The following is a 27,209-nucleotide window of genomic DNA, read 5'->3' on the forward strand; positions in this document are numbered from 1 at the left end:
GCAAAATGGGACCCTCACCTGCTGCATATACCACAGGCAAATCTACAGTCATTCAAGAGCAGTCTAAAGTACACGGGTCCTGAACTTTGGTATGAACTCCCCACAGAACAAAGAAAACTTACTGCCGTATCGACCTTTAGAAATTGACTTAAGGAATGGAATTAGGACTGATACCGAATTTTCAAATTGTATATAATTGTAATCATTGTGTATTATGTCTGTGCATTGTATTTGTATCCAGGGAGCCTAAAAAACAGGTCAAGAGACCTGAGTGTGTCTTCTGGTTAAATAAAGAAATGAAAAATGAAAAGTAGGAATATTTGTATCCGTACCACGTGTCGAGGACCACCTGGTTTCTTCAAAGTACCTCCAGTCTGACCGGGCCCAGCTGGTCCAGTAGTCGGCACCAGAGATATCTGGAAGTGGTGAGCCTCCAATTGCTGGAATAACAATAAGATACTGGCAGTTTAAATGTTGTCCACGATAAATATCTACGGGAAGTAGGGTATTGTCCGGAAGTCTGATGTACATCGGCTGTCTTTTGTTTCCGTTCAAGCATTGGCAAGATATGAAGAGCTTTATAGCACGGAAATCGTACGCGGTACAATGTATGGCAAAAACTATTGAACATACAATATAAAGGTATAGAATAAAACTTCACATCCTAATTACTAATATAATAAGGGATAGCATAAGTCTGTGATATAGTGTTATAATCGAGTGGGGCTAATCATTAGTTTCGGTCCTTTTTCTGATGACAAAGCAGTCGAATATTTTTACCTAGTTTTGCATTGTTTGGATCGTTGCATCTAAAGATATATTCAAATCTGTCTGTAGCATCGAGACTCTTAAAATCTGTTGCATCATCAAAGTGTGACAGTAAGCACAGCATTAGAAACAGCACGTAGCTCTGGTCATTGAGTATCTGAAACATCATCGCCGCTTGCTACGGACATCTCAACGTTTTTATCAACGATCTCTCTAGGCTACGTCAATAGGAGAACTGCTGACAGATGTTTCATATGCTACCATTTTCCATGACATTCCACGAAATACTATAATCCAATTTTGCGATGTTTTACTGGAGAAGGGTATTACAGAGTCTTCCAAATTCTAAATTGACAATTTCGACAGTATAACGTACTGGCATATGTATTTTCGTATCATGGCAGCAAAATAATGAGTGGAGTGATCTAATGACGTAGTAGAAATGCTGGCACTCAATGACCTTTGAATCATATGAGCCATTGCAGCCATGCAACAACCGAGTGATTGGCTATATTCTTCCACATCAAAACTCTCTCTCTCTACCAGCATACGGACTTATTACATGCATTTCGATATGGTATCATTGATCTAGAACGCATCACAGAATTCAATTTGAAAGAGGTTTAGAAAGCTAAGGTTTAAATGGCTTTTCTATCTGGCCGTCATAAATCACCAAATTGGGTAATTTTTCTAAAATAGAAAATAGCCTTCTTACTCATTCAAGAATAACTCTGAAAGTCTCCTTCCATGGTAATCATAGAGAATGTACCGTGAAAATACCACGGGGTAAGTTTGCAGCGATAAGTGCTATTACGACCTTTCAGAAGCATTATAAATCTCTTCAATTTTCCATTAACGTTTGGTTGAAAAAGGGATGTTGTAATGAGAGATTAGGCTGTGTGAGAAAAAAGCCATTGGTTGCCAGCCGCGTCTTTAGATATACCTGAGATGTGGTGTAGGCTGTATTTCTCACCGTCACAGCAACTTACCAGCACAATCCACAAGGTATTCAGTGGAGTATTCATTGCACATAATTTCCTGTCTACGACAGATACGCAGCGAAGCGTGTAGATTTCTTTTCTAGTAGCTGATACATCTCCGAAACAGAGGCTATGCTTGTAGGAAATTGTCCATTCTTTTCAAAATGAAAAATTGGTATTTAAAGATTGCTAGGGCTGACTGGATAAGAGTTTGTACTGATTTTCCGCATCATGATATATTCAATACATGACTTTTTCAGGAATCCACGTAACCACATGTCCGAAGTTTTCAGTCACACCCCTTTAGCACAATATTGATTATAACGTAACGTCTAACTCTTTGATACAAAATGGTGGTATAGATACACACTACCAAAAATATTTTTTCTTGTTTTTCTAGTTTTTTTTTTAACTCATGGACAACTCAAGAAAAAGGACTTAATAAGAAGGAAATTCTTAACTCGTTGACAAAATGGTTTTCTTAAACACAGAAAGTTATCTTCTTTTACACAATTACAACAGTAACATCGTTTTAAGGTAATCTACAAGTAGATCTATTGGTGGCAATGACAGTATCCAAAGGGTAAAGTGGCCGATAAAACTTCTTTTGCCCTTTGGGTACTGTCCTTGCCACCGATAGATCTCCTTGGAGATCAGTTTTAAGTGGCATGCATCTAACCAAAAACTCTCTATCCAAGTTTGTATTTGGTTTTATGACATCATAAACAATTCAAGGACATGTTTGGCTAATGCGTTGTGCCATTTGACCACATCCATTAAGTGTTATGGGTCCTTGTAAAATTTTATAGAATCCTCTAGAAACCTACGAAAATAAAGTGAGCTTAAGGAATCTCTTATGACCTTGAAAGACCACCCAACAACATTTTGAACGCTGCATAAAAAGCACATATTCGAATTTTTACAAACATGCTCATGTGAACTTTGATATATATTACGATGGCACCAGAAAATGAAACATGTTTTGAACACATTGATAGTTGCCCGGCCTCCAGAGGGAAGGACATCCTATAAAAGTAAGAGACTGTGCTTTCAATAAGTGTTGCCTCGGAAATAGAGGGTTAACCATGCTTTTATTTGTGGTCCAGGAAATTGAAATTTTATTGCGGACGATGCTCGGTTGATAAGGCACCATTAGGTAATAGCAACGGGAGGCTGAATTGTATGTCAAGGACACGTCTAATGGATGTCGCTTTTAGTCTTTGAAGAGAGAGAGCTAGAATGGTGTGTTTTTAAGCCCTCTTTCCACTACACGGCGATCGCCAATGTCAGCCACCGTACAGCGACCAAAATTTGATTTGCGCGACCGTTAATTTGATAATTTGAATATGATGCAAAAGTATTAGTTAAAGGCAACCCAAGCAATATTAGGGCCCGAACATCGGATTTTGAAGGTCAATTCATTTAGTCATTTCTAAGCAAACAAAACTATCACAATGTATAGCGACGTCTATCATGCAAAAATAGGACTTTATTGTAATGTGGGAACTCACTGAAAATCGTCGCCGGGGTTTTTGTAGGTTCGCGAAACTAAGGGGAGCATATCGTGCGGGATGTTTTGCACGGTTTTAAAATGTTCTAAGTATGAAGTTATTACATAAATGTGCTAGTAAAATGTGCTAGTGCAGTGTTAGTAAATGACGCTACGATAAAGATTTCAGCATTTTTTCTCTCCAATTTTTGGTCCTAATATTGCTTTGGTTGCCTTTAAAATAAATGAACACACGACACGTAGAAAAAAAATCGTTCTTTATCTATGAAACTCAGCCTCTAGTGAAAAGGGATGTCACTAATTTTGTTCTTTAAACCTTATCATCAAGGCTGTGGTCGTTAGATGGAGCAGTTCTTCACAATCTCTTAAGATGATCGTGATTACGTCACAAGCTGTCTTAACTTCCGTAACGCCGAAGACCTTCCATTTTGCTAGTTATTGATTGATCAAGATTGTGTCTACAATCGGACATTACGACCATGCCCACTCTACAATAGAGTGAATACTTTTTGCACACTGTTTATCCTACCGAATAGCAAAGTTCTTTATTCACAACAACATCTTTAACAAGAGCCGACGTTTCGACGACCGCCTGTTATCTTCAAGGCAATTATCTAAAGAATTGTCCTGAGTTGCCTAGAAGAAGATGACAAGGTCCAAGAAAGGTTGACTTTTGTAAATATGTCAGTGTGAATAAAGAACTTTGCTATTGAGACATTCAAAAACCTGATAAAATTATTCACGGATGTATATCCTACCTTTATAATACACCAAGAATCCTCTATTTCTCCAGCGTCCAGTCTTAAAGTAAAGCCATACAATGTTCTTTTTACTTGTGAAGGTAGAAGGTGTGTCTTGGTCACAATACTTGAATTCGTAAGTCCTGTTAGTGCTGCCAATTTGCACAAAGTCTGGCGCAAAATCGCAACTGTAGATGTAGCTCAACTGGAAGTCCAAGAACTCCACCTGAATTGTTTGTGACGGTAGGGCCTGTATGACCCACGTACAGTTGATTTGCTGTGGGTAACTTGCGGCAGGGTATCCAGGACTGTGTATATAACCTTCTTGCGACGAGATTGAAGAACCGTTGGTTCCACATTCTCCATTGTCATCCACCGCTGCAGAAAATAAGACATTTAATACCCAATACGCCACAAATAGCTACTCAAGCAACTGGATAAGAATTTGAAACAGTCACATGTTTCGGAGGGCATTCGCTATCTTTCGTCAGTGACTAAGCTAAGGAAAGATCTGTCAGAACCAGATTTTATACCAAAACTCTGAATAGATATGTTAATGAGGTGAAGACAGTTTCAGATGGTTCAATAGAATAGTAAGTCAGGTTGTAGGTCAGATGGTTCAAAAGAATAGTAAGTCAAAAAAAGGTTGTATGCTAATGACTCAATTAGCTCCTGCTTTTAATGCCTAATATTTAGAACTAGATGATACAAAAAGTCTTAAGTCTGACATAAATCCCAAGGGCTTCGTATATGATGTAATTAACCTTATTGCAACATGTCATAAACCATACTTTGTTTTGAAAGCTAATTGGTAATCATCACATAGATCAAAATCAAGCTCTGACGCAACCCTGCATACACGATCTACATAGATATGTCAGAATATGTTAATTTGTTAGCCATTAGACTTCTTTCCGCCAACAAACGTGGATGACTTAGCACCTAACATGTTATTTTCGATAATTACCTTTTGGCAAGCTTGTTTTATCAACAAATGGTGCCTTATCGATCATCTAGTTAATTTCACATTATATGCGATATCTATAATACAATAGGTGACTTATTAGTTTTTTTGCAAGTCTGTAGGCGCCTTAAGGACCAGACAGTTGTCTCAAGTAATCCACAAGGAATGCCACGTATACTAAATGTAATAACAGCTTTTTTTCTGATGAGCATGTCTGCCAATAAAGTTTTGCCAATGTCAAACTTGCGGCTCAACATTGCTAATATTGGCAACAACACTGAAGTCAATAGAGAATCCTGTTTCGCACCCGGAACATATGAAACTTGCCCCCTTCCTGACTTCTTTATTGTGAATTTCGATTAAAGGTTATAGGTATCAGAAGTGGTAGGTTCAACAACAGTGATCTATACTTTGCACTTGACGTGTACTCAATGGAATAAGATCTTCACTGGATTCTTGCCCGCTAGTGCCAGGCCATATCAGGACAACTTGACTGTGTTCCAAGATAATTATATAAAGGCATTACCATCGAGAATTCGAATTCGTATGTAGGAAATTTTTACATGATGACGGTCGTTCCGTTACCACTCCCATCTAGGCAGGAAGCTATCACTAGATTTACAAACATGATAACGAATGTGACGGCAGCAGGACGTTTAGGTCGTGTTCGCGTATTTAAGGCTAATATCTCGTATACAGGTAAATTCAGTTGTGTCCAAAGACATATTTTAGGCAACGGCTGCTACTCTGATGCAACGGTGACCAACGAAAACAAAAGAGATTCGGCAGTTATAATAGGTTCAAATAGCAGGCTAATTGACGTATATGCATTAAGTTCTGCCGACGTGCTACTGTTATCATTGTTCTTGGGATGATGTCGATCCAACGTTGCGCGTGCCTCCATCAGTTACTTAATCTTGGTTTTTATTGGCTAGATAAGCAGCCGTATCATACCACAAGTAATGAGGCCACATTGACTTGTTATATTGGTGATCATATCGTGACTCAATTTTCGTCATTTAAGAAAATAAGTTTGCAACCTTAAATCGTACATAAGCGCTGCAAAATGAACAACTATATGCCGTAAATTGAACAAAAATGTCGAAGAGGGATACTAATGACAAAGAATGACAAGGTCAATCCCAAAGCCAGAGTATCAAATGTGAAAGAACAAGAGTAGGGAATTTATTGTTTGGCATTCCATATTCTATGTGTTTCTTCCTGACCACTTTGATCTCATAATAAAGAAACCATTTTTGCCCAACTTTTATCTTTTCGCACGCTTGCATCAGTTTTGGGGTGCCCAGAGATGTCATCCATATAATCAAATCATCAAGGCCTAACGAGGTAACAACGGAATGGTTTCTATTGGTCAGCAGATGCTTGAATCATCAAAGTCGTGGACAATATGCCAATCTCAGTTTTCGTAGACATTACATAATGTAGGATGTAGCTGTCTATTGATCTATTGCATAACATAGGCCCTTGGTCCATTAGTTGCGTACTTTCCTGTCCATTACACTGTAGCCTATGTCAACTAGAATTAAGGTACCCGGGAAATAAAAGAGTCGTTATGCATAGCTGGTATCATGGACTTATTTCCCATGGTCTGTAGTCTAAATGACTTCAATAATGAACATCATGAGCAGAACTTATTGATCTTAAAACCCTGACGAGGGATTGTTTTTTTCTTTTGTTTGTTTGGAGCTAACATCTTCAGTACCATCTACGCAACAGGTTTCTGTTGCATGCATTTTCTTCCATAAAGATTGATTAGTGCTTATGAATCAATACTACATAAATGTTAAGAAGGTGTGATTGTCATTTCTTTATTAGGTGTCAAATAGATAGCCCACAAATATACATCCTATATCAGAAGAGATTCAGAAACTTGGTAATATCAAACGTGAAACTACTCACCTTCGTATGACATGGAAAATCCTGTGTGACTGTGATTTTGCGTAGTCCTTCTAAAAAACTTGATACAAGCTGTATTACTTGGTATATGTATGATGTCGTATTCCGTATCGTTTCCTTGATACTGCCTTATACGGCTTTCCTCTCCGCACATTTCATCCCTGAACACTTGCAGTTCATCCGTGTACGTGGTGTATCTAAATCTCTCGAAGGCGAAGTCGTAACCGTATAACAGCAACTTGATGCCTTGGCCGTAGGGAAGGGTTATCAACCAGGTACACACTTTGTCTTCGTATGTAGCAGCAGTAAGATACGGCCTAGGAAATCTCGGCGATTTGATGGTGCCTCGGTTTGACGTCATGCTCCGGCCACATGCTGCATAAATGGAAATCATATTTAGAAGTGTAATCTTTACCATCAGCTTTAATTTTAAACGGTTCCATGTAAAGATAAGATGAAGGAAATAGAAGGCAATGTGCCAAAAATAGTTACTCAAGCAACTGGATAAAATTTTGAAACAGTCAGACGTTTCAGACAGCATCCGCTATCTTTGGCAATGTGCATGTTGTATTTAGTCTCTACCAGACTAAGTAGCTGGCTATTGGGAGAATATTTGCCAGGGGAGTTTGACCACTATAGGATTTTATTGGCTTTCCGGGGACTGAATCTCCTGGCCAATGATACCCCTTGTTGCCGAAATCTACGATCCGTACTACCATAGGAAGACCTAGTGGAGGTTATGATATATCATCTACGTAACGCTATTGACGTCAATGTGCTAACGGTGCGTAATATAGCTAATGATGTGTCTTTAGACGGATAGAAAGCTATTAGATTGTGGTAGCGTCAATAAGGTGATTATTTATATTGATATTTCTTTAAACAACTAAGCTTGTATGCACGTTTGGAGCAAGGAGTCACCAAATGGCGCTTAGTTTACTTAATGGTCTTGAATAATTCAGTGTTATTGAAGAGAAAGTCCATTTGCAAGTACATGCCCGATGGCTAATTGCAGGTACGTAGAAACATAGGAGACAGGTCGTGTGTTACGCCGAAGGGCGGTTATACCGGCTATATATAGATACAGATACAGAAACATATATGTGACAAGGACAGTAATTGACATTGTCGTAACTTCTCAAATACTATTGTCAGCTATATCTAGACAAATTGGGTTTGGCCTCTTATTGCACAATCAGTTCACAGAATACGATCTCGTCACAATACCAATACCACACGCTGCTGTGCCTTAGCTATCTACAGCATAATTAATCACTCGTGTCGTTAACCTAAAGCTAATACTATCGATCTAGATTTATCTATTGTCACACTCTTACAGAGTAGGAGCTAAAACTATAGTTCGTCTTCCTACATCTTTTAAAATCATATATTGTATCTATCAGGTCGTTGATGAAGGTTATACATCCAGCTAATAAGATATGCCAAAAATAGTTGATTTGATTTGATTGATCTATTTGGCTGTAAACGTTACACAAGCAACTGGGTAAAATTTCAGTGACTGACGAAAGGCAGCGGATGCTGTATACGCCTGAAACGTCTGACTGTTTCAAAATTTTATCCGGTTGCTTGAGTACCTATTTTTAGCATATCTATCAGGTCCTTTCCTCCTAAATATGTTTCAGTTCCGACCAGTTTCTTTAAGCCGAGGTAAGGGCGACATACTCTCCCCTTATACAGCAAATACAAGCCTGGAGCCCAGCTTTCTTAGCTTTAGTTCGCTAGCCAAGAGCGGAGAGCGGAGATTGGGTAGTGGACTAAAGCTAAGAAGACTGGACTCCAGGCTAAGCAAATATAATGTTTCGTACAGCTTCAACACACCAGCTCAAATTGTGACAAACCTTAAACTATATCTTCCCAGTGGAATGTGTGGAATTGATCGCCACTGTGGAAGCTAGGTGATAATGAGGGTCTGGTCTTAACAGGCACGCTTTGGGGTGAGAAAGAAAGCCAAGGTTCCCGATAAATCATTAACTACATGATTAACTGGCTCTTCCGCGCAGCGTTGATCAAGCAGACTGCGTGCGGGTCCTGATAATTGTTTTCCCGAAAAAGATCATCAATTGATGAACAGTGTTAAGTAAGCCCCCCTCACATAGGCCCGTGGCACGCTGGCGGCGTCGCTGCGGCCGATCGAATTGAAAAATCACTCAACGAATTTCATCGACAAAAAATCATTTTAAGCTTTTGTGTTTTGTTGTCTTTTTGGTCATACTTAGCTTGTACGTTTTGAATGATATTCCTATAATAAAGTCAAGGAAAACACAAATCCAGTTTAGGACGCAGCGATGCCACCAGTGTGACGCGGGTCCGGTGAGAGGGGTGCTTAAGTAACAGCGTAAACTGGTACAATCTTTGTCTTCATATGCATGTAAGTACCAATTCCTCCACAAACATTCCTGAAAGTGATATACGAGGTATCTTAAATCGAAGTAACTTAACATAATCAAGAGACAACGCTTAAGGCTTGAAAATTCCTCTCTTAAAAGTGACATAGATATATTGCTGCGCACTATCATCACCAAACAGTGTGTAGTGATTATCTTTCTTTACCTTTAGGTGGTCTTGACCTGCTACATCTTGTCCAGCCATCATCTGAAAAATAGATAAAACTTTGGAAGGATTTGTTTGGTAGCATTAGAGTCAGTATTATGCTACATAAATCAAAACCCAGACGTCGATTTGAAAATATCAGGTGATTTATCTTTTACATGGCAATTAGAATTAGACTGCTAGTGGATGAATCGATCGACTGTTGGTGGGCAACAATCGTATCACTTACAAACTTGTAAATGTAAAAGATATTTTTAACATCCTTTCTTTACAAATGAGATTTCATTAAAATGATACATGCGTTACGTATAACAATCAGTAATTATGTTAAACTTCTCAAGATGCATTCATTTTCGAACAATAGAACAATTGTTCTATTACCGTTTGTGTACCATACTTATACTTGCCAATTTAGTAATAATACTTTAATATAATGATTTTTTTTCAATTTGTGAAGTTTATAACCAAGAATGATGTCTTGAACGAATAATGATAATCTACTTCCATATTTTATACAATAAAGTTTTTCTACTTCATGTAAATGTAAAAGTCGTGTTCCCCTTACATCAATGTTTGAGCTAGACTATCTTGATTAATTCATCCACACGAACCATTGTTTCAAGTCTCTCTCAAACGTCCTTTAACACTGCAGCGGACCATGTGATAGAGTAGACATAGTATTTATGTATGCTTACAGACACTGCATATAGACTGCGTTTTCTCGAAAAGATGTACTGCCTAGTCATACTATATAAAGTTCAGCTGTCTATAAGCTTGGGTAATGAACCTGAAGCTCTGAGAATATATCGTCCTATTAGTTCAACCAGTAGCACAGCTGCAGTAAAGGAACATCAAGGTTGTGTAAACGAGTTCTAAGAAATTACTCTGAAGATGAGCTCTGGAATGTCTGTCGTCGCGGTTTCCCTGGAGACAAATCACCAACTGTATGTACCCTCGCAACCCACATTCTCGACTTGCTAGGTTTACCTCAATAAACACATCATAGAATATCATGTCTAGCCTAGCGGTCATGTGTACCTTGAATACTTTTGATAGGGTAAAAGTCTGATTCTAAAGACAGCAAAACACACAAGAATCATAATAATTTGCTTCTTTATCAACAGAATTTGTTCCGATCTGTCACGATTTTGGTCCTTCATTGGTCACTACTTTGTCGCAGCTTCTAGTGGAAAGAAGGTTGTCAAGAGGAGTGACCCTGAGTATTGGAACATTCAATAATATAGAAGCTACAAGAGCATATAAAAGACGATTCATGCCCAAAAAAGGAAACAAACAAACAAACAAACAAACAAACAAACAAAAAAACAAAGTTTAAAACTAAGTAACTAACAGCTAAAAGTTGATTAGGAAAAGAATCCAGCTTTATGAATCCATGCCCAAATAAACAAACAAACAAACAAACACTAACTAAGTAGATAGATAACAGCTAAAAGTTGGTTAGGAAGAGCTCGAGCTTTCAGCTTTACTGTAAAAGTTGAGACATGCCTGTAGGTGTACATGTACTATAATGTATGACTGATCTGGGAACGCGAGCCCAGTTCTGATGGATGGTGAGAGGTAGGGAGGCTCGGAGGTTACCGCTTGCCAATTACTGCAAACTGTGCTCACAGGGGCTCTTCCTGAATACCTTATTGAATATTCACTTAGCCACGTTGATGTCGTTTTGAGGAATGTTTTATCATGGGGCTGTCCTAGTGCCTTAGGGATATGAGTTATATGGTATTTTTTTATGTTATTACAAGCTAAGAACAGCTTGGCTTAGGACAAAGCAAAAATACAATAGTAGTATAAGAATGTTATGTCTTACTACATCTACAGTGGCTAATGTTTATTAGTATGAACAGGTTTAACTTTTAGCTTTTTCAGACAGCTATGAATGTAAGGATAGATAGAGCTTATAATGCATGGTTTATTAAATCTAAGCTAAGTGCATAAGGAATATGAATTTTCCTGTGCCATTTGAGTATCGAGAATATATAGAGAACTTATTTTGTATACAATTGAAGAGGATATTTCGCGCATTGAATTCTAAAGGAGCTTGGAATTCGTGAATTTTAACATGGAAGTAGAATGGCAGAATACAATGTCTCCCAGCGTATTTATTTAGAATAGTGGATCGTGCTTTTGAGTAAATGTCACACATGGCATCCGCTCACACTGTCTTATTACTAATAAGAATATGTCCAGCGCGGTCCAAAAATGATCTTGGAACTTTAGAATTTTAATATGGATGGCAAATGATAGAATGCAACGTCTCCCAGGGTCTTCATTCAGAATAACGGATCCTGATTTAGAGTAAATGTCACATATGCCATTCCCACATGGACTCAGACCTTTCAGTTACCATGGAGACGTCCCTCTTTTTAGCCGCTTCCTCTGACGGCTAATGGTAATCGGAACATGTCCAGTGCGGTTCTAAAAGGATCTTAGAACTTGCGAATGTTAACATGTATGGCGAATGACAGAATAGAACGTCTCTCAGGGTCTTTATTCAGAATAACGGATTTTGCTTTTGAGTAAATGCCACATATGCTATCCCCACATAGTGTCTCATCGCTAATGTGAATATGTCCAGGGTGGTCCAAAAAGGATCTTGAAATTTGTGATTTTCAATGTGAACGGCGAATGACAGAAAAGAACGTCCCCTTGGGTCTTTATTCAGAATATAGGATCTTGCTCTTGATTAAATGTCACATATGCCATCCCACACAGTGTCGTAAGCTGATTTTGAAAGTATTGAATTTCAACATGGATGTATAATGACAGAATACAACGTATCCTAGGGTCTTTATTCAGAATAAAGGATCCTACTTTAGAGTAAATGTCACATCTACAATTCCCACATGGATCCAGACCTTTCAGTTGCCATGCAGACGTCCCTCGTTTTAGCCGCTTCCTTTGACGTCTAATGGTAATCATTTGTCAGTGCCTTCTCATAGTTGCAGCGGATGTCCCTGCATTTTTACAGCCTTCTTATAGTTACATTTGACGGCTGTAAAACTAATAGTTTTCTTACGTAGTAAAGTTTTAAGGCGTGGGTACCTGCCAAGTAGGGATTTCATTAATGACATTATTCCTATCAACTTCCGTAAGATATTCATGTTGCGTCTTCAATTATAAAGAAAATTAGTGAAAATACCTGAGTTTATTATGCAGGTATCATATTTGACATTTCAAAAGATCTTATAGCTTTTCGACTCGGTGGAAACTGACAACTGCTATTACGAAAAATGACTTGTCTTGCGAACTATGTATACAGTCATGTATCCTTATAGACTCAGTGAGATTAGCATCTGAACACTCGCATTTGACTAACAAAATTAAAGGCTTTTTCTTGTCTATCTTCCTGAAACAGTGAGCACATGTACTAGTACTTAGGATAGTGCTCTCACAAAAGATCAACTTAAAAGTCTTAATTCAGAAGAGATTGCATCATTGATAAGAAACCTACGTCTGTGGGTCATACACACATTCTGAAAGGTCTGTATAATTATGCATTTTATGCTTGAGAGGCAAGTTACGACACAAGTTGTGGTTTAACACTTAATGCAACAGTGTTCTTACATTTCGGAAAAGCAGACACAAATCAAAACGAATGTAAAACAAGTGACGGCGTGTGGAAAATGCGTCTCTGTGGCGCCACCGATACTCTTCGAAAGGATTTGGATTAATCTGTGGCAAAAATTGAGTAATAAATACCAAGGCCTTGGAACGTACGGCTGAAATATGATCGTTGTATGAAAAGGACAATTTGTCAACTATATCCGGATAACTCACTACTCTGTCTGTCATAAATAAGCGCCAATAAACATGGATGTGTGCCCGGTGGGTCAGCTGTACACTGGGCGGCGGTGATCCGTACCGGCCCGTGATTGTATGGGGCGGCAGCGCGCGCCGTGTCAGCAACTTCCAACCAACTTTGCTACCAGAGAACTTTGGCACACATCATTCACTAGTCACAGCGTCCAACATAATCTAGAACCGAAAAGAAACTCCAAGAGCTAGCGAACGCTAGCACACATCAATCATTAGCATTTGTTTCTGACAGCGTCTAGCAGAATCTATAACAGAAAAGAAACTACAAGAGCTAAAGGAGCTTGCTAGATGCAAGCTTGCAAGACAGTGGAAGTCAATGAAGAAAACAACTTCCAACCAACTTCGTTACCAGCGAACTTTAGCACACATTATTCACCATTCACAACATCAAACAGAATCTAGACCCCAAAAAGAGACTCCAAGAGCTAGCAACATTTAGCACACACCATTCACCAACATTGATTCTTGAAAACATCCAACAGAATATCGAACAGAAAAGAACAGAAAAGAGCTAAAGGAGCCTGCTATATGCAAGACACAGTGGAAGTCAATGCAGAAAACAACCTTCTCTCCACTTTACTACCAGCAAACTTTAGCACGAATCATTCATCAACATTTATTCCAGACAACGTCTAACGAAATCTAGAACAGAAAAGAATCTCCAAGAGCTAAAGGAGCTTGCTAGATGCAAGACACAGTGGAAGTCAATGAAGAAAACAACTTCCTCTCAACTTTGCTACCAGCGAACGTTATAGCACGCATCATTCACTAACATTTATTCCAGACAACGTCTAATAGAATCTAGAACAGAAAAGAAACTCCAAGAGCTAAAGGAGCTCGCTAGATGCAAGACGCAGTGGAAGTCGATGGAGAAAGACACACATGATTCACCAGCATTTATTCTTGACGACATCTAACAGAATCTAGACAAGAAAATAAACTCCAAGAGCTAACAGAGCTCGCTAGATGCAAGACACAGTGGAAGAAGATTAAGAAAGACTGAATGTAGTTGCAGGACGTGTCAACGACTGCAGAATGCAGAAACCAGTAGATAATGATTCTTGACAATGAAAGATGACGTAATACTTGTAATTTTGAGTGTGTCTATGTCGTGATTTGTCTGGGTAATTTTCTTCCGGTTCTGCCGACATCAACCATCAGTGAACAGGAGGATCACTCCATCCGGCTGGAATAATAATGTTCGTGCAGTGAGGTTGAAATCACTTGCCAGCCATGTCATGTGAAAAGTAGTTGCAATATCGTAGTTCTAATATCTTACAAAATCCTATCTGCTTATCTGCAGTGGCAACTGTAGCTTTGTGGTTGTTGAACTAGTAGGCTAAGTCAGTTCATGAATTATTTATCTTAGTTCAAGAAAAAAAAGTTTAAAGAAATATGCACATGAGCGTATTACGTCGTAAAAATCAACATCGCAGCAAATATATTCTGCATTGATCGCTTGCATTCCCAAGGACATGGATATTATGAATATCCCAAGGATATACATTGAATGTAATTCAAAATTATTCAACGGCGTTGCTGCCAAAAAGGCAAAGGACAACGACCTTTAGTATTTCGGTGCCTGCTGCAATCAGTATAGCGCATAATGTATACTTCAGGACTTCCGGTTCAAATGGTTATCTTGTACGGTGTCTGCAGGAAATATTACTTTGCTGATGTCAAAAGAATTATGTTTTTATCTGACACTAGCTTCCTTTACAAATGTGTCACGTGTCAATTTCTAACGCCTGTAATTCATTTATAGAATTACCGGGCAACAGTGTTAAGTTGTAAGATTATATTAAGTTCTATGTTGCTAATTATAAGTACACTGTGTAAAATTGCACTAATTCATAATAGCCTGTAATTCAGCCTAGAATTATAGGATCAAGTGCTTAGTTTTAAGATTATATCAATGTGATATCTTTACCGATTGAAAGACTAACCACAGAGATATTCAGATACCTAATCCTTAACAACCAAACGACTTGGTGGTGATAGTATGTCGATATTTATATACTTCATACCTTAGTATCATACGCTCTTAATAGTTTGGTGTAGACTAAGCTAGTGTCGTGTAACTAATGATACGTAAGGCAGTAATCTTATAGAAGTTTGTTTTTAAACTTTCCTGGGAATTTTTCCTGCAGATATTGCACAACCAACCAATAAAAGTATAGCCGTGATGGGACGTGTTACACACTCGCCGTGCGTGTTACAGGGAAAATCAAATAACTGCATTTTGTTCAATAACAATATACATTTATATTAGAGCAATGCATGGAAAGCAGTTTGCCATAGATTGGTTCCCATAAATCTATAGCACAAATGACAAACTTCTAGTGCAGTAAAAAGCTATTATATGATATTGACTTCCTTCATATGTTATCATATACCATTGGGAAATGCATAGATCATATCCTGCAGCTCCAAAGATCGAAATGGTCTTTACATGGTTGTGGAGTTGGGCTGCGTACCTAAAGGTAATATCAGGTGCAGGTCCTGACCTGCATCTAAACCTCTGTACAGTACCTGTACGGTACCTGTACCTGATATTAGGTGCGCATCCCTACCCCACAACCATGTAAAGACCATTTCGATCTTTGGAGCTGCAGGATATGATCCTATATTTCCCAATAGTATATGATAACATATGAAGGAAGTCAATATCATATAATAACCTTTTACTGCACTTGACGTTTGTCATTTTTGTCAGAAGCTGTACCTGTACCTGAACAATGACTTTGACAAAGTGATGGCGATACAAACATGAATAAACAGTTAACAGATTATTCTCTAAGAATTGTTTTAGACTTGAAATATATTATGCATGGAACTTGTACCCCAAACCACAAGTGGTGCTGATTTCAACATTCACACAGTGTTTTAAACTTTTACCGATGCTATATATTCATCTTGCGGCCGATCGAATTGACAAAGCACTCAACGAATTTCATCGACAAAAACGAATATTTTCAAGCTTTGTGTGTTTCGTTGTCTTTTTGGTCATACTTGTACGTTTTGAATGATATTCCCAGTCAAGGGTAACACAACTCCAGTTTAGGACGAAGCGACACCGCCAGCGTGCCGCGGGTCCAGTGAGAGGGGGCTTAAGTTAGCCGTCGAAAGATAAACCTTTTTCCGTTTTGGTACTTACCGAAACAGCTCAGGAACACCAGGCAGCTGATCAAGATCTTGATTGCCATGATAGACGTCACAACCTGAAGGACAAGATACTTAATTAATAGTTTATCTGGTTGGTACATGTACATCACTGAATAACAAAGTTATTTAGTCACACCGAGGTTTAATGACCATCCGCATTGCCCTGAGGAAGGTGACAGGCTGTCACCGAAACGTCGATGTGAATAAAACACTTGGTTGTGTACGAAGAGTTTTGTTATTCAATCAGAGATACAAAATGAATGTTTATATCTACCGGTTTTAGTTTGGGGATGACACTATGTCGATGATTTGTCAATTTTTTTTTATTACGAACAAAGGAATATTTTCATCATCAATATACGAAGATTCTTTGTGTATGATTGAAAGTTATTTTTGCAAGTTCATGCCCGTGGGCTAATTGCAAATACATTGTTGAAATATAGGTGACAGTGAACTGTGACTGACTTTGTTGTAACAATAGACTACTAAATACGACTGTTGGCTACATCTAGACAGGCTGAGTTTGACTTCTTCGTGATTCCCCATCCCTTTATTTGTCCCTTGAGCCATATTGGTTCAAGTACATACTAGACTCTAGTAAAGGTTGCTGAAGCTACCGATTTAGTTTGGGGATGTATCTGTGATTTTTATTTTCTTATTTTCATATGACAAACATAGGAATGTTTTCGTATAGGGTCTTTGCGTAGGTACGATAGTGACTTCCCCTCCCCCTATGTCCCTTGAGCAATATTGGTTCAAGTACATTATGGGCCCTAGTTAAGGTTGCTGAAGCTACCGATTTAGTTTGGGGATGTATCTGGGATTTTTTATTTTCTTATTTTCATATCACAAAAAAAGGAATATTTTCGTAGGGCCTTTGCGTAGGGACGATGGTGACTACCCCCCTCCCCCTATGTCCCTTGAGCGATATTGGTTCAAGTACACTGTGGGCCCTACAACTTCTGATTGCCAATCTTTGCATTCAGGGCTCGGGGTGCTCCTGTATTCGTCCACCTTACAAAATAGTAGACACAGACCGACATGGCGAGATAAATGTAGATTGAATTTCACCGGCACGTTAACTTTTCACTTGCGGATCCTGAGAGGGCTGAGGGGGGTGTAATTGCCCAGTGACCTCATGCATGGCGTACAATAGTTAGGCCGACTTGCACTGCAGTTCGCAGATGGGTTTAAAATCCCCTCCTGCAAAATCATACATATTTGTGCCGTGTAGGTAAATTGCCCGAAGACAAAATTGCCCCACAAGTCGTATTCTGAATTCTTCATCTTACTCCCCAAGAATAACGAATTATATCAGATATAACACACTAGTGATAAATGCTAGTTTCCAGTCGAAAAGTTTATTTCTAATTTCAGCAGTCGAAAAGTTTATTTCTAATTTCAGCTCAATTTATTGTCATGCTTAGCAGAATGACAACTTGGTATGAAAGTGATAAACATTTAACCGGCTGCTGTGTACGTGTGTTCTGAATAAAGATGTCCTTTTTTTAATATCCGCAGCGAACGAACGTGTATGTCATACATGAACGTTCTCAGACAGTGTCTGTTCTAGTATTGGGACGTGCCGTGCATCCATGAAAAAGCACATCGTGTTTGATCCATAGATGACTCCTCCGTGCAACACTGCAATGTCGTCAGTTTTACTACTAGTTGGGAACGTCATCAAAATGCACAGTCAGTCTATTCGTGTTCAGGCTATTCTTACGGGTGGGCATAACCAGGAGACTTATCGACACCAAGAAGACCTCTATTAATTTCTCTGACCCTTAAAGTCCAAGACCACAGCTCTTCATTCGCATCTCTTCGACTAAAGTTCTTAAGAGGTCAGAAGAGCGTGGTATGCGTCTTCTGGCGTCTTAGAATATGATATAAATTACATGACCAGATGGAATCGATGAGACTTGGACTGGGCACCGTCAAAGCCATTTAGGCATCGCTCAATTAGACCAATACATCTTACGGAAGGGGCATCGTGGAATCTTGGCCGTATCTGAAGCAGTATGGATCTGCAACTTGTGAGTAATATAGTATCGGTCCTGCCGAGATTGCGGGATTAGCTTCCTGATGAAGTAACGATTTTTAGAAGTCTGGCCGAAGAATGAAAGGGAGGGATTGAAATCATGATCACACGGAGACATTTACTGAGATCAGGGTATTCTAAGAAGTGTATATAAATGTCAGTCAACTGCACTACCGGAAACACCTTGCTGTAACCTCATTACTTACTTTGTTGTGTTGTGTATTTATCTGGTGTTCTTCAATAAAAGAAGACGTCTTAAGCCCCCCTCTCACTGGACCCGCGGCACGCTGGCGGCGTCGCTGCGGCCAAACGAATTGACAAAGCACTCAACGAATTTCATCGACAAAAAACCAATCTTTGTAAGCTTTGTGTGTTTTATTGTCTTTTTGGTCATACTTGTACGTTTTGAATGACATTTCAATTATAAAGTCAAGGGTAACACAAATCCAGTTTAGGACGCAGCGATGCCGCCAGCGTACCGCGGGTCCAATGAGAGGGAGGCTTGAGACGTCATAGATAAACGTCGTTTTTTTTTACTGTACAGATGTTCTTGCTGATCTCCGAGCATTTGTCGTGTTATTAAATCGCGCATGTTTTTCGTTCTTTGTGATAAGCCAGTTGGTACAACACGATAAGGGTAGAATAGATTCCTCTCACGAGCAGATATGTTACAGTCTTTAACAAATGATGGAAGCTAACTACTCCTTAAGAACATGTGAACGCATACAGAGTGGTAGTAAAATACAACTCACTAAAGCCTAAGCTTGAAGCAAGCACCTACCCTTAAAGGAAACTCAAGCAATATTGGGCCGAAAAATCGCATTCTGAAAGTCAATATATTTAGTCATTTCTATACATGCTTAGTTCAAACAACACTATCCCATTGTATAGCAACGTCCATGATGCAAAAATACGACGTTGTTGTGATGTGAGAACCGACTAAAATCGTGGCCGGAGTTTTTGTAGGCAGGCAAAATTAAGGGGATCATCGTACGGCACGATTTTGCCCGGTTTTAAAATCCTAAAAGTATGAAGTTATTCAGCAATGGGCTATTTATAACAATGTTAGTAAATAATAAAGATGCTTATTTTCATAGAATTGTGGTTTTCTTAGACAAACTATTATATAGCCTGTGCTAATCTAGTGATATGGAATGGCTTTTTCCTCCCCTTGGCATTGCAGTTATTGCAGAAAACTATGAATATTCCCCAAAATTACTTTAACTTCTTGGGACACTTGTTAAGTTACATACACCCACACCGTTTTCATCTTTTACTAATTCAATTTACAAATCGAAATCAAAAATATCAATTATTTTGGCCATAGTCATCATGATAGCATCGTAATTTTGTTTCATTTTAGGGTATGGTATGAATTTCATTTTAGGCTGTGAAATATCATGAAGATGCATGGTCTATCGACATTATCATAAAGACACGTGGTTTTAGTTCTGTGAAATCATGATCATATTTCCCAGAAAATCTTATCTCAGAAATCGGTACATCAATAATCAACTATGAGTCAAATTAAACCGCTCCAAAATGATAATTACTTCCTGGTATTATTAATAGTGCCAGCAGAAGAAATCTAAAGTTACTGTAATACTGTAACTCGGATTCTGGCTTTTGTAGGTCAATCGTCATTTGAAAAATTCAACATTTGCAGAACTCCATTTGTTTGATATCATTATAGGTTCCTATCAGTCGCACATCCGCCAATCTATAATCAGCAACTCCAGGGACCAATTAAAACAACTTGAATATCATGCCTTTAGGGACGTGTTCCAAGAATCAAGGTTACAAACTGAATCGTAAATTATGAATAATTTGTTCGTGTAACGAGAATATTTGCTTTATACACATGTTGCACTCACCCCCGAATGTTGTCTCTTGCAGTTTAAAGGAAGACCAAGCAATATTAGGGGCCGAAAATCGGATTTTGAAAGTCAATTTATTTTGTGATTTCTATACATGATAAGTTCAAACAACATAATTACAATGTATATAGCGACGTCCATGATGCAAAATATGGCATCGTTGTGATGTGAGAACACATCGAAAATCGTCGCCGGGCTTTTGTAGGCTCACGAAACTAAGGGGATCATCGTACTGCACATTTTTGCGCCTTTTGAAATGCTAAAAATATGAAGTTATCGCGGAAATATGCTTAACAGTGTTAGTAGATGTCACTACCATAAAGATTTCAGCATTTTTTTATTTCCATTTTTCCCCCCTTATATTGCTTTGGTTGCCTTTAATGACACCCGAGACTTGACGCAATGTTTGTATACAGTATCTGCAATGCTATGGAATGGGCGTTGAAAGGGATAACGTCAGTCGGAATCCACGATGAGCTCCCTGGCGAGCCGGCGGGGATTTTCTGCTTTGTAACCGCCGAAATCCTGCATCTCTCCGATAAGTGATAAAGCAAAGCCCCGCCTGGTTTCAATGGTACGGCTTCACACGTTTGGCGTAACGCTTCGTTGATGCAAGTATCTATAGGGATTCGGTGGCCTTTCGGTGGTTAATCTGGGTTTAAACGAAAATGGACAAGGGTTTGCATTATTATACAGTCAAATTGGTTTCCATAATTATCAGTTCCTAAGTCCGACAAGGCTTATTCAACAAGACGGTTGCTTATTGTGAACGCTGAAAGACAGCAATGCCAATGATAGTCAGCTACATTTCTTACTATTCAGGCACTTCTCCTAGATATTGCCGTGGTTTATTTAGTATACATAAAGTATATTGACATCCTTGATATTTTATACTTTATTTCTATTCCTTTACTTTACGTTACCTTGATTTCAGCACAGACATAAAACTAGTTTGTGGAATCCCACCGGATTTGGAAGAAGGGCAACCGAAAAAGCTTTTCGAAAGATTGAATTTGAGATAAGCCCAAATAGATTTCCTCATATTTTTTCTACGTACCACGTTCACCAATGTTTTTGGCATTGAAATGAAGGTGTTTCAAGTAACATCAAAGCAAGAATACGCTTTAAAATCCACAAACGTAGCAACTGTCAACTTTTAAAGCCTCCCACACAAGTAAACTCTTCTACTATATTGAACCCAAGCCAATCCGACTCTGTTTAGCCTTGGCGCTTGTTTATCTGTTGAATACATCAAAGCCCCCAGAGGGGTGGAAGGATCCTCCTTATCATGCGTTCTCAGCGCAGCCTGGGGCTAGGTACTCTTGCATATTGGCAGATATGTTTAGGCGCTTGAGGCTTCCCACCCACATGGTTATATAAGCATCATCCGTCTTAATGACTAATTACGTACGAAACGCTCATCTTAAGTAATTGAAATGATGTTGTGCTCGTTGTGGTGATTTCTCGATAGAATTCTTTTCCTCGTAATCGCTGTTGTCATATCCTTGCTTTAACAACTGATTAAAAGGACGCATCCCCACAGAGTTCCTCAAGGTGTTGCGGTCTCCTGAGTTTCTTCGAGCAAGGTAATGTTAACGGGATGCCGTCAGTAGCGCATAGGACATATATTACAATATTTGTGGCTTCCTTGGAGATACGACACCTACAAGGCCCATTAATTCTACTTTTACACCTGATCGCAGTCCTGAAACTATTCTGTGCTATGATATTTCTTCTTACATTGTGGTAATAGTATCGAATATACATTCAGATAGTATTATCCCAGACGAAGGACTTGCAAAGATTTTACGAACCGTGTAGATTGGAATTTCTTTGCCAATAGAACCTCTATTCTAGGTCGGTATAGCACATTACAACTATCTTATACAGCACTGCGACAAGAGAGTTACGTTTAATGATTCGATCAATCTGAGTGTCCCTAGTCATTTTACAAACGTGTGAGTCAATGTCGACCTCTCTTCTGACGGAAGATTAAGCTCCAGGATCGACCTACACATGGGAAATGTAGAACCACATGAGGTATTCTTGTGGCAGGCACAAAGACGCCATTTAGTATGAGTGCGGCGTAACTTTATTTCATGGCTTTTAGGGATATATTTTGGCTAAAACTAGTTTTCTCATGGCCTCATCATCACCATCGGCAAGAATCCTACAGCTGTGTAGTACGTCTGATTGACAAAAGCTTGCTATGGGGCTGAACTAGTGATGATTTTCTCCTACCTTTTTGAAGTGACTTTGTATCATCTAAACAGAGTACATGTCTTGAATAGACTGATAAGATATTGCAGTGCGACTTTAAAGGAGCATTCCACTCCAGAAAGGGGTATCATGATTATGATTATGATACCAAATTGTTATGCTTGAATCCAGATTGCTTTGTCAAATTTACCATAAGTTGAAGCCTGAACGCAGGGCGAACATTACGTGGATCGAGTTCTGGAATTCCGTGGAGGACCCTTCCATCAATGCCAGAGTTCAATGTTTCTTACAAAAGTACAAAAATCTCTGTATCCCAAGACGCAATAGTCTTCAAACTTTTCGTGTAGAATGTGTGATAGTCACTCTCTTGCCTTTGTTAAGCTTATTGCGTCTACCGTTAGCGATAATTTGTGCCCGAAGTTGGCCATATGCAAGTATATTAGAAGCGGGTCTGTATGGGGGCACATGGATTTAGAAAAGGACTATTGTCGCAAAGCCACCTGAGGTAATCTAGCCCAAAGTCGGTTGCATTTGTATCCGGAATAATATAATCTATCGAAAAACAATACCCTTTTCTTGAGTGGAATGCTCCTTTAAGATACAATGCCAATGGTACCAGCCGCACTCAATTCTTATTGCATCAGTGCCATTTGACTTTATTTCTGATCCACCATTGCCAGTCTGTATCACGAACGAAGCATGAAAGATTAGAAATAGTCCAAGCAAAGTCATTACGAATAGAAACCACACCTGCCCCAGTGTTACGTTAAATTAGATATAGATTGCTCTATATCAAAAATAAACTTGTCCTTGAAACGCCTCCACATTAAAGGTCTTAGCATTTCTCAACGGAGATTAGTGGAAGATTTGTGGTTAAACCCTAAGAAACGACAAGTAGTATCAAGATTTGTATTGCCCATTGGTGGTGAGAATTTTGACATATTAGGTCCTATTGCCTGAGCAAAATTAGCATATTTTGAAGTTGTGCTGGGCGTTTTAGCTTTTCCTTCAAAACAAGTTTTTTGGGGGAAATGCAAGGTAACTTACAACATTAATAATAAGTTTATTGCAAATTTATGCCCGTAGGCTAATTGCATGTTGACAAAAAAAGGCATACATGTTATACAAGATCATACTATATTGCTAGTCTACAATACGTCTCTATATCTACGGAACTAATGCGGGGTTTGGAAACTGTCAGTGGTGTACACTGCCGTTATGAAAATGTATTGATTCATAAAGCCTGGAGCTAAAGCCCCCTCTCACTGGACCTGCGGCACGCTGGCGGCGTCGCTGCGTCGCTGCGTCCTAAACTCGATTTGTGTTACCCTTGACTATGGGAATATCATTTAAAACGTACAAGTATGACCAGACAGACAACAAAGCACACAAAGTTTAAAAATATTCCTTTCTTGTCGATGAAATCCGTTGAGTGCTTTGTCAATTCGTGCGCGTGCCGCGGGTCCAGTGAGAGGGGGGCTTAAGTGTCCTATGTCAAAACTATGATATTTACATATCTCTACAGTAGCTCATGGACTAGATTACTCATTGGATCAAAATGAAATGATAAATGTATACAAACCTACGAGATATGTTGCGTTTAGATATCGTCTTACGTATATCCTCTACCAATACATACTCTTGACATTGCAGAGGACGACACTCCGTTTCACGCAAACCGGACCTGGACATAGATTGATTATAGTGCTTTCTTCATTCTTTAGCGAAGACAGTGGTTCATGCTTCACTTGTGTCTACAGACGTATTCCGATATGATTTATATGACCAAGGAGTTAAAAGGGTCTACAAACTCCTCGATATGACGGCCAGGAAAACGCCGTGGTTAATATGATTTATGAATCACTGTTTTGCATTACTTTATACGTTGACGTTGGCGTGAGTATAGTCATAAACAAAACGAGTTGGAGGGGTATAGAAGGTGGTATATAGCAAATATATATTACTGAAGGCTTATATATTATGCTGTTCGCTATGTTGTCATTGGCATGGCATGTACCGTTATGTATGTCTGTATTTATTGTTTTGTCAAGTAAGAAGTCCGGGAAGACTAGTGGTGTGCCTTCGGGCACATCACTAATGGGTTTCATGGGTTTCATTCATGAGTTTTTCCACCCCATATGCTTACGTGTTTTACATGGGCGCGTTCGTAATGACAGTTTCACTACATATAATCTCCTCTTTATAGCAAGTACAAACTGCACTTAGCTACACCCCCCAAAAATGCACTTTTTAGCTGTAAGCGCGCGGCCGCATCACCCACAATGTCGGGCTGTGGACGTCCGACCTCGCGCGCGGCTGCAGAACTTTACCTGCTAATTTTTTTAGTTACAAACAAGCTTTCATCAGTTTGACGCTTGAGATCAATTTGGCTGGCTAAAAGGGAATTTCCCACCGATCTAAACACACGTTCATGCAGCCGTTCTTTTTTTGGGAGTAACACATGAATGAGACCATAAACTCAATAAACTCAATAAGGCTTGTTCATTTTGATGATCTTCTGGTTCGAGAGCAGTCTTTAATTTCAATTAATTTGTGTGCAACGGATTATTGTCCATGAATCATACGGTCGTTAATCGGAGCTTTTGAACACGTAGGTTTAGTATGTGTGCTATCAGTCTTTCCAAGATAACCTTTTAGTCTTGTGCTATCCATTCTGAGGATGAACAGCGTACGGTGGAAACACTGATGTGGTTTATGTTGATTATCATTCATCGTATAAAGTACTGTGTGGGGAAGTTGCAACAATATATTTTCGCACAACAAAAGTACAGCGACTTTCGTAAGGTCTTCTACAACTATATGTCATTCAAACAACAAACAATGGGGTACAAAATGATTAACATACGTACATGTATATAAATAATTCAACATGTCAAGTTTACCCTATCACTTACACTACTAGTTCTAAGATCTAAACATTCTTTGATATATTTACCCATTTATACACAGTAAGGGTTGTCTTCTTCTAGAATGTAGTAGGATTTATTTTTAGAATGGAATGTATCAAATTCTGTTGAGCAAGCGAAAAGAAGGTTGAACAGTATTGAGCGTTTATCATGATGTCGTTGACAATCTAGGATAAAATGTCGTTCATCTTCAATCTAATTTGGACAGAATGAACAAAACCTCTGGTTACGGGGAATTTTATGGTACCTTCCGATTTCAATTTATGACTACATATTCCTATCTTGGTGATTGCTCAACGAACTTATAAATTATGTATTTCGGATATGTATTTTTCTGACGTAAGGGAACCGTTTGCAAAAATGATATATGTTTTTCTTATACAGTGTATGGTCATTCAACCTAACCCATATCCCAAATACATATAGTATAAATCATGATACGATTATTTACGTCTGACACTATAGCGTTGTTGACCGCCTAGCTGTTTCAATATGGCAAATGACGTGTTTTATATACATATTTATAATCAATTATACCGGAATCTGTTATTTGATATTCAGGATCGGCAAACTGTAATTGAATTCCAGACAAGAAATGATTTAAGAAATGTCAGCATTTCCCTGGATATAATTTTCATTTTTACAATCTTGCCAGCTTAACGTCCAACCATTCCCTCCACCAAACACACTCTATTCTCCTGTACCATTTTCCTTAAGTTCTAACCTTAATTTTCAACCCCACCGTTGATTTGATTTATATGACTGTAAAAACTACAGCCAGGGCTACCCAACTAGCCGAAGGCTATTACAAAGGGTTAGCCCTGAGAACAGTATTCAAACTTCAATACAATCTTTCACAAAGCACGTCAGACACACACATAAAGGCGTACACAAAACGCAAAGCCAAAATACATAGAAGAAACAAAATCAACAAAAACCAGCACAAAACTGAAGCGCATGTGGAAAAAAATGCACCAGACTAAGTTGTATATAAAATAGTTTACAACGCTAAGCCAAAATTTAAGGCCCCCTCTTACTGGACCCGCGGCACGCTGGCGGCGTCGCTGCGTCCTAAACTGGATTTGAGTTACCCTTGACGTTATAATGGGAATATCATTAAAAACGTACAAGTATGACCAAAAAGACACCAAAGCACACAAAGCTTAAAAAGATTCGTTTTTTGTCGATGAAATTCGTTGAGTGCTTTGTCAATTCGATCGGCTGCAGCGTGCCGTGGGTCCAGTGAGAGTGGAGCTTTATGTTCACATTACGTAATAGATTACTTAGATTATACAAGAGGTAGGTCAGTCATTATTTACAGAGAATTTGTTGCCGAGTGATGTACATAGTTTGTTTTTGAAGGAGCTGACGGTGAGGGATGTGCGAATATTACTAGGAACCGTTAAAGGCATCCAGAGCATTTTATAAAGCTTGAAACTTGAATAAAAACCCTCAAATTTCTAGTCATTCCTACTCATAGTAAGTTTCAACAACACTATACCATTACATATCGACATTAAATGAGCAAAGTTACGATGTCGTTGTGTAGTGAGAACTGATAGAAAATCCAAGCCCTAATAGACTGATCCTGACTGTCCATCACAATTAGCAGTTCGACCAATGAGAAAGTGACTGTCCGTCAAATATTTGCATTTTTATGTTTTAAATTTGCATTTCTACGTTTTGACAGAG

General features: G+C 38.8%; 1 protein-coding gene across 1 annotated transcript in view; it reads right to left on the minus strand.

Moving 5' to 3' along the window:
* LOC136427269 (CUB domain-containing protein 2-like) overlaps positions 1-27,209 on the minus strand; it is a 33,445-nt gene that overhangs the window by 2,273 nt on the left and 3,963 nt on the right. The window contains exons 2-6 of the mRNA XM_066416079.1: positions 16,445-16,508; positions 9,451-9,492; positions 6,883-7,254; positions 4,017-4,376; positions 333-440 (exon numbers count right to left, since the gene is read on the minus strand). Of these exons, the coding sequence (XP_066272176.1) occupies positions 333-440; positions 4,017-4,376; positions 6,883-7,254; positions 9,451-9,492; positions 16,445-16,493 (931 nt within the window). The 5' untranslated portion in view covers positions 16,494-16,508. The remainder of the gene's footprint in view (positions 1-332; positions 441-4,016; positions 4,377-6,882; positions 7,255-9,450; positions 9,493-16,444; positions 16,509-27,209) is intronic.

This window comes from Branchiostoma lanceolatum, chromosome 2 (assembly GCF_035083965.1).
Source record: "Branchiostoma lanceolatum isolate klBraLanc5 chromosome 2, klBraLanc5.hap2, whole genome shotgun sequence".
NCBI classification, from domain to species: Eukaryota; Metazoa; Chordata; class Leptocardii; order Amphioxiformes; family Branchiostomatidae; genus Branchiostoma; species Branchiostoma lanceolatum.